The following is a 12376-nucleotide window of genomic DNA, read 5'->3' on the forward strand; positions in this document are numbered from 1 at the left end:
TAAATGTGGAAAATATTTTAAATTTTGCATAATAAATTATTTTGTTGAGCTAAAGGTTTAAATAAAATCAATGAAGGAAAATCTTCATTAACATTCTGGACACTAGCGCATCGATAAACACTTCATACATGCCGACTTGTATTCTTATTTTATGGTAATAATATTTTTATTAAATATTCATCTTTTATATATTTCATTTAAAATTAGAATATTTTTTTATATTAGTTTAATTTATGTTATATTTTTTTGTATTTATTATAATGTCTAATTTAAGATAAGATAAATGATTATTGTGTAAATAATAATTGCATATAATTATAGAATGTAATATCTATACAATGTGAGCATACAAATTTATATATAGTTATTATATCATTTACCATTCATTTAAATTATTATTTTTTAAAAGTCATAATGATTAAAATGTAATGATACAATAAAAATATGCAAAACTGGTATACACTTTTCTCTCAGTATTATATGGGTTTTTAATTGAAATTAAAAAATATAAAAGCAAAATAGAAAATTATAAATTAGTCAACAGAAATAGTTACAATATGTTTTGTAGATAAAAACTATCCAAGCAAATAGTACATTGAATCTCATTATACTGTAATATTTTATTAACCTTCCTAATCACGTGAGGACTGTCTTATTTGTCCCGTGACCAATATCTAAAACACAAACAACAAGAAAAAAAGACGCGTTTATGATTGAACATGACTATATAAAAAGACTTGCAATGCCCTCACCCCAGAAATAATAATCAGCACACGAGTCTTTTCGAGATTAATTAACTCTCTTCACTTCTCTTTTTATGCTCAAACACATAGGGTTAGGTCACTTAGTCAATGTCAGCACCACGGGGTCCTCACTCCTCAAACGACGTCGTTGTCCTCGTCAACCACAATGCTCCCTCTCCTAACTCACCCACCTCCATTCCAAATCCACAATCAGCGCAATCGCAACCTCAACCACAAGAGGTTTTATAACTACTCTTTTTTGTTTTGTCTCGGAAATAACAACACTTCATAATAGTTGTCGTGTCTTATATAAAATTTATATTTATTTTAATATATTTTGTGTATGTGTCGTGTCCTATCTAATATAACTTTTATTATTGTTTTATGAAATAAAGAAAGAGGAGAGAGGAGAAGGGAAAAAGGAGACGTTGGTTTTAGCGTACAAGACATTAGGTGTTGTGTTTGGAGGGTTGGTGACGTCACCTCTTTACGTGTATCCTTCTATGAACTTGAAGTCTCCAACAGAAGATGATTTTCTTGGTATTTACAGCATCATTTTCTGGACACTAACACTTATAGGTCTTGTTAAGTATGCCAATATTGCTATCAAAGCTGATGATAACGGTGAAGGTACATGTTTCTACGTCATTTCATCCCTTTTATTATTTTTCATCCTCGTGCATCAATTTGTTCCCGGCACAAAGTAAAAATCTAAACTTTATAATGTGCATCAATTTTATTGTATTTTGTTGGTCAGTGAATGGGGTTCTCTTTCTTGCATGAAAATAGAGTGGATTTGTCTACGGTTGCTAATAATTAATTATAACATTTTTCTTATCATTTGTTTTTTTTGGGCTTTGCCAGTGATAGTATCATTATTCATTAGTATATTCAATTTCAAAGGATTTCTTATACTATTACTTGTTCCAGATTTCCGAATTCATTATCTGTTGTTTGAAGTATATACACTTTGTTATACTTGATCTGTTGTTTTGGTTATACAAACTATATTTGATTTTATAATTGCTTCATATCGGATTGAATGCATTAGATAATTAAGCTGTTCTGAATTCTTTTAAGATATAAGTAAGCAGGGTTCTTATAAATGAAGTTTCCGATGTGCAATGAATTGCAGGTGGAACTTTTGCCTTGTATTCATTACTCTGCAGGCATTTGAATATTGGAATCTTGCCTTCTAGGCAAGTAAATATAAGCTCAAGTATAGATTCAATCCCATATAGGGATGTTGAAACACATGGTTGGCTTGCCAAGTTCTTTAAAAGAAGCTTAATTGCTCGAAGACTTTTACTTTTCATTGCAATGTTAGGGACTTGCATGCTTATTGGTGATGGTGTACTTACACCTGCGATTTCAGGTACGCTGAGGAAAATTTTCCCATTAAATAATAATTTGGTGGCTTCTGTTATTTAAAATATTTTTATTCAACTTAGTAACTTTTTTTTTTCAGTGTTGTCAGCAATGAATGGACTACAATCCCAGTTTCCTTCAGTAACCAAACGTAAGTTAATTTGATTATTAGCTTGAGAAGACCATTTTAGAAAAAAATGAGTTTTTACATGAAAGGGTGGTCAAGTTCTTATGTTATCATTTTCCAGTAACAAGAATGTACAATTAATCTAATCGGATGCAGAAAGAATGTGAGAACTAGCTGGCAGCTGCATCCTCAAACAACATATTTATTAGAATACCGCGATGAAACATGGGAATATTGCAATATAGGAAGAGATTATAGAAACATTTATAACCTCTTTTAATTTCATTGACATTGTTTAAGTCAGTACCAACACTGCAACCTTTTTGTCTGAGTCACATTCTTGAGTGACTTCTGTTCTTTTTCCCTAGTGGGTACAATGGCCTTCATAAATTAAGAAATGACCTTTCTTTCTCACTGCTCAGATTATGTTGAAATATTGAGGAGGATGCATTCCTAAATGCTTAGCTTACTGTATAGGGGGATACCAAGATAGGATAAGAACTTTGTGCAAATCATGCTTCTTTAAACTCTATAAAGAATAATTTAATGATTTGAGTACTCATGATTTGGTATATATCAGATATCACTCATATCAGGGTTATTTAAGAAGCTTTTTTATTAGTAAAAATGGTATGAAGAATATGACAGAACCATGAAAGTAAACTCTTTATCATAATAATGCATTTCTAGAGTATACTGAAGTTTGTTAACATTGTCATTCAAGCCTCACTCCTGGTTTACATAACTAAAATTTCTGTTTTTTCTCATGCTGTTGCAGAACTTGTGGAAGCACTCTCTGCAGTTGTCTTGATTCTTCTGTTCTTGATGCAAAAGTTTGGCACATCTCGCGTGAGTTTCCTCTTTTCTCCGATAATGGGTGCATGGACCCTAACTACGCCACTTGTAGGAATTTACAGCACCATACGCCACTATCCAAGTATATTCAAGGCTTTATCTCCGCACTACATTGTCCGCTTCTTTTTGAGAAATGGAAAATCTGGATGGCTTTATCTTGCTGGCACTGTCCTTTGCATTACAGGTATGTACCATCATTGATATAGATGTGAGAAAATTATCTTTGAAATACCCCTTACTTTGTGAAATCATATTATAAATCATTGTGCTATGTTTTAGTACTTAGCACTGATTAGGCTATGGACTAAATAATGTTGTTGTATGAGAATTGTGTGAAAGTGAGTCTTGCAAGTTAATGTGAGGGAGCCACTAGAACATGTCCGAATACTAAGAGGTGAGAGATTGTCTACAAGGTTCAGCCAGTTCTTTTTTTTTCTTTCCTGATATGAATGTAGTGATCAATTGATTATAAAAAATTGATTACAATTGTGTGACATGGGAGGATTCTCTTTTGTTCATTGTTAATTTCTTTGCTTTGCCAGGTTCTGAGGCAATGTTTGCTGATATTGGTCATTTCAGTGGGCGGTCCATTCAGGTTGACTTCTATGATTTTGGTCTCTCTTTGAAAGTTATTCTTCCTTTTTTCAGATAATAACCAACTAACCATCTTTATCTTCTTTTAAATCCTGGTAACAGATAGCTTTTATATTCACAATCTACCCGTCTTTAATCCTGACTTATGCGGGACAAACAGCATACTTGATCAAGAATCCCAATGATATTAGTGATGGCTTCTACAAATTTATACCAACTCCAGTCTACTGGCCTATGTTTATTGTAGCAACACTGGCTGCAATTGTTGCTAGCCAGTCATTAATATCAGCCACCTTCTCCGTAATCAAGCAATCTGTGGTGCTGGATTATTTTCCTCGAGTGAAGATTGTACACACATCTAATAATAAAGAAGGGGAGGTGTACTCCCCTGAAGTGAACTACTTCCTAATGGTCCTTTGCGTTGCTGTCATTCTTATCTTTGGAAGTGGACAAGATATTGGAAATGCTTTTGGTATGTCAGTTTTCAATCCCTTTCTTTGTTTACATCACATTAGATGGTTACCAAGGAAGCGTGGACACTTCAAAATAGTCACCTTGTTAAAAAAAAATCCCATTTTACTTATAGAATTTTTCTTGCAAGTCTTTTGACTTTGAATTACATTGATAGTATACTGAAATATATAGATGGACATAAATTTTAGGCCACAAGCTATCGTGCAGTCAAGACACGTTCTTCTCAATCTTAAATTGTGTCAACTGTTACAGTTTCTTATGTCAATAAACATAGATTTTGTAATCTTCTGATGGTTTTGTATCACATTTATTGCAGGTGTTGTTGTTAGTCTTGTAATGCTTATCACCACTATATTACTAACATTAGTCATGATTATGATATGGAGAACTCCTCCCGTGTTGAGTGCACTATACTTCTTCGTGTTTTTTGTATTGGAAGGGGTTTATGTTAGTGCAGTTTTTACTAAATTTAGTGAAGGCGGGTGGATTCCTTTTGCCATATCATTTATCCTCGCTTTCGTCATGTTTTGTTGGTTTTATGGAAGACAAAGAAAGATGGATTATGAGTTAACCCACAAGATAACCTTTGACAGACTTGAAGAGCTTCTAGCTGACCGAAGTGTTCAAAGAGCTCCTGGATTATGCTTCTTTTACACTAACATTCAAGATGGGATAACTCCTGTTCTAGGACACTACATAAAAAACATGAAGTCCCTTCATAAGGTCACAATATTCACATCGCTTCGATATTTGTTAGTCCCTAAGGTTGCTCCAAATGAGAGGATTGTCATCAAGAAAACAGAGCTCGAAGGGGTATACCGATGTGCGATTCAGTATGGCTATGCAGATGCTGGAAATATAGAAGGAGATGATCTTGTAGGTCAAGTCATTGATAGTTTGACACTACATATCCAGAACTACTCTCTCAATCTTTCATCTGATTCTGAGGAGATCGAAAAAGAGATTTTAAGTTTAGAAGAAGCAAGGCGCTATGGAGTAGTTTATTTACGCGGGAAGACACGATTTCATACTGACAAGAGCCATGGCTGGTTTGATAAAATCATGCTTGGCTTTTATGAATTCCTGCACAGTAACTGTAGATCTGCATTGCCTCCTCTAGGGATTCCATTACAGCAAAGAATTGATATTGGAATGCTGTATGAGGCTTGAAAGGTTAAACCATATTCAAGGATATAAATTTCAAGTGATTCAGAAGCTTCACTCATATTTCAGTACTTCACCCAAACTGAAAAATTGTAGTATTTCTGATTAAATAAAATTCTACACAGCTTCATTTTAATTTATGGACCAAGAAAAATAAGAATGTGGTTAAAACAGGGCTAGTTCTATAACAACTACTCACTTGTCCTAATGATCATTATATTTATAATAATTTTTTATTTATTCCAATGTGTCTCAGACTGTTAATTTGCTCTACATGGTGAATAGGTATCTATAATTCCTAGCTTGATAGTAAAGGATTACATAGCTTTTTCAGGGTTGCTCCTTAGTTAGCATATTCTGCTAGCTGCAACCTTGATGGAAGATATGTTGAGTTGATTTCTCCATTATCCAATTTCTCAGTGATGAAGTAGTTGAGATAAACAAGATGAACACGAGAGCGAGTTAAATAGATATTTATAATTCTTTTAAGGTTATAACAAACAACTTTTATTGTTGTACTGAGACACCTTTTTACGAAGGTGAACATGTTCACCATCAAGGTGCATCTGAAGGGGATGATAACCTTGATACAATGGATTTGAAAGACATATGGATACGACTAAATTAAATGAGAACTTTTATATTTTTTCAATCCTAATTATTTTATAATTCTATAGTTCATGATTACATGTGTAAATTATTTCAACTTCAACTAGTATACCTTTCTGAGTATATACTTTCTATCTATGTTAATTGAGATTTCACATTAGATAGTGTTTCTCCTCGGATAAATTTAGATCGTTTCTAGCTCGCCTTGACTATGGGACCTCATCAAGTCATATCGTGTTTACCTGTCTAAGATGGATCAGACCGGTTGCTAGTGCCATAAATGCTTCTGGCACATCATTAATGCCTTTGACCTATCATTAATGCATCTCTTACCCATCCATCAATGTGCCACTAACTCGCCATTAATGCGAACTGACATCCTACCTCACACGTCGCCTGCACATCCCACCAGCCCCCCGACAGTTCCACAACTACAGACGTGCAGGCTGAACAAGGACAATGCAGCAAAGTTCCATTGTACCCACCATGTAGTGACCAATGGCCAGACGCCACATCATTAACCTCAAACTCTATAATTAGATGATCCCACATAGGGAGTATAATTAATTCTCATTCCCTCATTACTATAGTTATTGCTATTGCTCTAACTTCTTCCACTCTCTCTAAAACACTTTACTGACTTGATCATCAGAGAACCTTTTCAGGTACCTCTCCCAATGGGTCCAGATGATATTCCGACCAAGACTTCTGATCTCCTCCATTCTACCGGGCATACGATGCCGACCATCCCCTCTTAATACCAAAGAACTCCTTACATTGACCCTCCAGCACCAGTATAACCATCTCAACAAGCCAACCAAAGTCACCCCCTAACCCCACCTCAGAAGCACCTATTACCCAACAACTCCTCCAAATGATCCAAACTCAAGGCCAGATCATCCAACAACAAGCCCAACTGTTAGCCGAGCTTTGCCAACACAAACCTGAACATAGTAACAGACCCTCACGGCCAGTTGCCGATGAGCACTCCGCAGAGTCTGCCGAAGCTTCCAGGCTCATAGCCCCCCAAACACAAAAACCATCCAGATAACCCATCCTCTAACGATAGCTCTTCACGAGCAAGACACCCTTCACTGAAGCAATCATGTTTTCGCCACTCCCTAAACATCTAACTAGCCCAACCAACATCGACCAGTATGATGGGACCACTAACCCACAAGATCACTCAGACGCTTATGATGGGATCACTAACCCACAAGATCATGTGATGAGCCTTTCCTCTCACTTTGGAACTCGTTGCCCTGCAGTGGACCATTATAGCTAACGGATTTCACATCCGATTCACAGGAAACAAAGAACAACCCCGCTCTTCATACACCTTGTCCAGTATACGACAGAAACCACATAAACCTCTCCGAGCTTATCTAGACATGTTTAAAAGAGAAGCCATGAAAGTATGAACCTTGAGCCTAAAAGTGGCGATACATATCCTGGTGACAGGACTGTAGGACGACCTCTTCATGCAGGAATTGGCCAAATACTCAGACCTCACCATGGAAGATCTCCGATCCAAGGCCCAATAGTTCATTAATCTAGATAAAAACCATCCCACCTACCTATCATCTGAACATAGAGAATATCAACTCCCCTCATAGGAAGCCAAACGACAAAAAACACATGACCACCCTCGAGATGACCCACCTCGACAACCCAAAAAACCCAAATACATTTTCTACACCCCCTCAATGCCAGCCGCACTAGGATTCTGATGGAGGTTATGGCCACTCACCTAGTCCAGCTCCCCAAGCCCAACTCGGTGAGAAAGCTGGAGACCTAGGATTGCTCCAAGTACTGTGATTTCCACACCTTTTTTGGGCATGTCACAGAAGAGTGTACCCAACTACGGGACAATATTGAAGATCTAATTCAAGCCGGCCACCTCCAACACTTTATTTCTCAGGCCCGACAAGGGCGATCCCCACCTCCACCCATGTCCTCTAAACATGGACTGAGGAGACTGATACCGCACCCAAAAACTGGCGGCAGCGGAGTCTAGTGGACATCAATATAATATCAGGCAGATTCACTGTTGGGGGCTCCTCCAAGGCAGCCTTGAAAAGATACGTTTAGGAGGTAATGCAAGCAACTGTCCAGAACCCTCGCCAATATCATGAGAATCGGGTGGCACCCTCAATCTCGTTCGATGATCGTGATTGTGAAGGTGTCGTCCGCGGTCATGACGATGCCCTCGTCATCACCGCCAAATGAACAATAAAAAAGTTGTGAGGTTATTCATCGACTAGGGCAGCTCATCGAATATCATGTTCCAAGACTTGGTCACCAAAATGGAGTTAAAAGACAGAGACTTGTTGCTTTATGACGAGCAGTTGGTTGGATTCATTGAGAAAGGGATCACTCCTCGTGGCTATGTTGGCATTTGGCTTACTATCAAGGAACAACCCCTAACCAGGACAATATAGGTAATGTTTCTGGTCATTGATTGCAATTCTGCTTATAACGCCATCCTCGGCCGACCAACATTGAATCATCGTGAAGTAGTGGTCTCCATTCCACATCCGTGCATGAAGTTTCTCTTGTCCGACTTCCGGGTAGGTATTGTCAAAGAAGACCAACATAACGTAAGGAGTTTTTATCAAATGAGCTTTCGCTTGAATCACACTTCAACACAGACACCACCCCCGAAGAAAAGACAGCAGGTTGTGTACCTGGTAGAACTAGACGCTAGAGCAAATGAAGGAGAATTCTACTCTAAGCCCGATGAGGGGGGGGGCCCTCAAAATAAAATCTGATGTATATTGGTAGCATTCTCGGTAAGGCTCAAAGGTCCAGGTTAATTAAATGATTGAAAACCAACAAAGACCTCTTCGCTTGGTCCACTGTGGACATGCCAGGAATCGACCCGTCAGTCATTTGCCACCAACTAACAACCAACCCGGGGGCAAGACCGATGGCCTAGAAGAAAAGGAAGATGGGTGCCGAGAGGACAACCTAAGTTACTCAGAATATTTCTAAACTTCTAGAGGCCGAGTTCATCCGAGAGATTGCGTACACCACCTGTTTATCCAACGTAGTATTGGTCAAGAAACCGTTCGGGAAGTGGCGAATGTGTATGGATTATGTAGATCTAAACAAGGTGTGCTCAAAAGACCCGTATCATCTCCTGAATATTGATCACCTTGTGGACAACTCCTTTGGGTATCAATTTTTATCATTCATGGACGCTAAATCCGGATACAATCAGATACCATGTATCCTCCAGATCAAGACAAAACCGCCTTCACTACACCCAAAGTGGCCTACTACTATACAGTCATGCCTTTTGGGCTAAAAAACATGGTGCCACATATGAGAGAATGATGAATACTTTCTTTGGGGATCTGACCGGGAAGCATATAGAGGTCTACATGGACAACATGATTTCCAAGAATCTGCCAGCAGAAGACCACGTAACCATCCTGGACGCCATTTTAGTCGGTCGCATAATTTTAATATGCGCCTCAATTCGGAGAAGTGTATATTCGAGGTTGAAGTCGACAAGTTCTTAGGATTTCTATTAGCAAGTCGGGGCATTGAGGCAAACCCAGCAAAATGTCAGGCAGTTATAGACATGCACAACCCACGGTCGGTCAAAGAGGTCTAGTAGTTGAATTGGCGGTTGGCGGCACTATCTAAATTCCTCCCTGCATCCACCAAACATTCCATCCCACTCTTTCAACTCCTCAAAAAGAGCAAAACTTTTGACATGTCAGATGCATGTGAAGAAGCCTTCTAGACCTTCAAACAATACTGAGCTACTCCTCATGTGCTTTCTAAGCCTGAACCTGCTGAGACACTGTATATCTACTTAGCAGTAATAGATGAGGCTGTAGCAACCGCTCTAGTCAGAGAAAGTGATGAAGGTCAACACCTGGTATACTTCACGAGCAAGCCCTTGCAGGGTCCGAAGCTTAGGTACCAGAAATTGGAAAAAATCGCCTATGCCCTCTTGGTGGCAACAAGACGGCTACAACACTATTTTCAATCTCATCCTGTGGTGGTAAGAACCAATCAGCCAATCCACCTAATCTTGCATAAGCTAGAGCTAACTGGCCGAATGATCTCTTGGTCTATTGAACACTCAAAATTTGACATATGGTAAGAGCCCATGACAACTATCAAGAGTCAAGTCTTCTCCGATTTTGTTGTCGAGCTGACCACGCAACCCAATAATTCTGGGCAGATATGGACAATTTATGTCCACAGTTCATCCAACCCTCGGGACAATGGAGCTAGTATCTTGTTGGATAATGGCCAAGGGGTGACCATTGAACACTCGTTTACCTTCACTTTTCCTACATCAAACAACCAAGCTGAGTACGTAGCATGCATTACTGGTTTACAATTGGCTAGAGAGGTCAGAGCGAAAAAGGTGTCCATATGCAGTGATTCCTAACTCGATGTGTTGCATATTACAGGTGCCTACCAAACAAATGATATGTTATTGAGAAAATATCTAGCCAAAGTTAAAGAACTTATGGCCAAATTTGAAACAACATCCATCCAACATGTCCCAATGGAGTAGAATGTCCGACGGATTTCTTATCCAAACTAGCTAGTACGAAGAGTCTGGGCAACAACAGGTCGATGGTTCAGGGAACAGTTTTGTGGCCCAATGTCATGGTGGTTGAACATATACAGATCTTAGACAATTGGACTGGTCCCATCATCAATTATTTACTCAATGACGACCTCCCCACTGACCAAAAAGAAAAGCAGATGTTCCTAAGGCACAGTTCATGGTTCACAATGGTACAAGGTTGTTTGTATCGTTGAGGCTTTTCTACTCCCATGCTTAAATATCTCGGCCCCGATAGGAGACAGTATATCCTCTAAGAAATTTACGAAGGAAGTTGTGGCCATCATCTCGGCATAGCATCTTTGGCAAAGAAGGTGCTTCGAGCAGGGTATTACTGGCCAACCATGAAAAACGATGCCTCCAATTTAACCAAGAAATGCATACTCTGCCACTTGTTTGCTGATCTTCACAAAGCCACACCTGAAGAGGTGACGACCACTATGAACCTATGGCCATTATGCATATTGGGTATAGATATATTGGGGCCATTCCCACCAGTAGATTACTTCACTAAATGAATCGAAGTTGAGGCTTTATCCACTATTACGTCAGCCAACATCCGAAAGTTCACCTGGAGAAACATTATCATGCAATTCGAGGTACCGGTCATGATTGTCACTAATAATGGAACTCAATTTTCAAACTGAAGATTCGGAGAATTGTTGTTAGGCCTTCACATCAAGCAATATTTCACTTCGGTCAAACATCATCATACCAACAGTCTGAGGTTATGATCCCAGACGAGATCAGCGAGCCCATCTGGCGGACGCTACAATTTGATGAAGCCGCCAACTCGGCTATCTTGAGGAACAATCTGGACTAGATAGAAGAGAAAAGAGATTGGGTTCGAATTAGAGAGACCGCCATCAAAAGAAGGATTGCCGATAAGTATAACGCAACTGTGGTAACCCGAGACTTCGAAACCGACAGTTTAGTACTCAGAAGAGCAGACGTCGGCAAAACCAATGGCAAGCTAATGGCTAATTGTGAAGGGCCCTACCGAGTAACTAATAAGACCGGCAAAAGGGCTTACAAACTTGAAGACTTAGCAGGAAGTGAGATCCCCTACACTTGGAATGCAACAAACCTATGACAATTTTTTGCTTAAAAAATGTAAATTTCGTGTATCAGTCCTTTCAATGGCTGAACAGATAATGTATCTGAATGCAACATATATGTTAACGAGGTTTTATTCAGATGTTTTTTATAGGCCTTAGACGGGCGACCAATCATACACCCCTCATAGGCTTGGGTCAGTCCCCCATTGACAGTGGTTCGATCTTGAAACCCAAGTGAGGACCAAGTCCCCTTAGTCGCCAATCATACACTCCTCAAAGGCGTGGGCCAGTCCCCCTTTAACAGTGGTTCAATCCCAAAACCCAAGCGAGGACCAAGTCCCTTGGCGGTGAATCATACAACCCTCAAAGGCGTGGGCCAGTCCCACTTTGGCGGCGATTCAATCCTAAAACCCAAGCGAGAACCAAGTCCCATTGGTCGTCAATCATGAGAAATGTTTGGTTTTCTACCTTTAAAGAGTTCATAGGGGGTTTTCTTAAAAATTGGTCTTATAAGAACTCGGTTTGAAACATAACATACAATACTTACTGCATCAACCCATAAATATTTTGGGAGGTTAGTTTCATTTAGGGGTGAGCAGGACTCGGCCCTACCCGCTCACCCAGCACGACCCGATCATGATCAGGTCCAAATAGGACCGGGTTTGATTGGGTCTAGGGCCGAGTTCGGGTTCAAAAAATAGATCCGATCAATATTTAGGGTCGGGTAGGGACCAAGCATGACCTGGCCCGTCCTGTCCCATGGTCACTTGCTCATCATGTTTGTATA

General features: G+C 39.2%; 1 protein-coding gene across 1 annotated transcript; it reads left to right on the forward strand.

Moving 5' to 3' along the window:
* LOC109362868 (probable potassium transporter 17) lies at positions 750-5457 on the forward strand. Its single transcript, XM_019608929.1, has 9 exons — positions 750-923; positions 957-983; positions 1139-1373; positions 1879-2118; positions 2212-2262; positions 3017-3277; positions 3636-3688; positions 3790-4159; positions 4478-5457. Exons 1-9 carry the CDS (start codon positions 852-854, stop codon positions 5329-5331), a joined length of 2163 nt encoding a protein of 720 aa, XP_019464474.1. The 5' UTR covers positions 750-851; the 3' UTR covers positions 5332-5457.

Source organism: Lupinus angustifolius, chromosome LG12 (assembly GCF_001865875.1).
Source record: "Lupinus angustifolius cultivar Tanjil chromosome LG12, LupAngTanjil_v1.0, whole genome shotgun sequence".
Taxonomy (NCBI): Eukaryota; Viridiplantae; Streptophyta; class Magnoliopsida; order Fabales; family Fabaceae; genus Lupinus; species Lupinus angustifolius.

Coding starts and splice junctions, on each gene's coding strand:
- LOC109362868 (XM_019608929.1), top strand. CDS start 852: ATGTCAGCACCACGGGGTCCTCACTCCTCAAACGACGTCGTTGTCCTC. Junction 924..956: donor ACCACAATGCTCCCTCTCCT/AACTCACCCACC, acceptor AATCCACAATCA/GCGCAATCGCAACCTCAACC. Junction 3,689..3,789: donor TCAGTGGGCGGTCCATTCAG/GTTGACTTCTAT, acceptor TCCTGGTAACAG/ATAGCTTTTATATTCACAAT.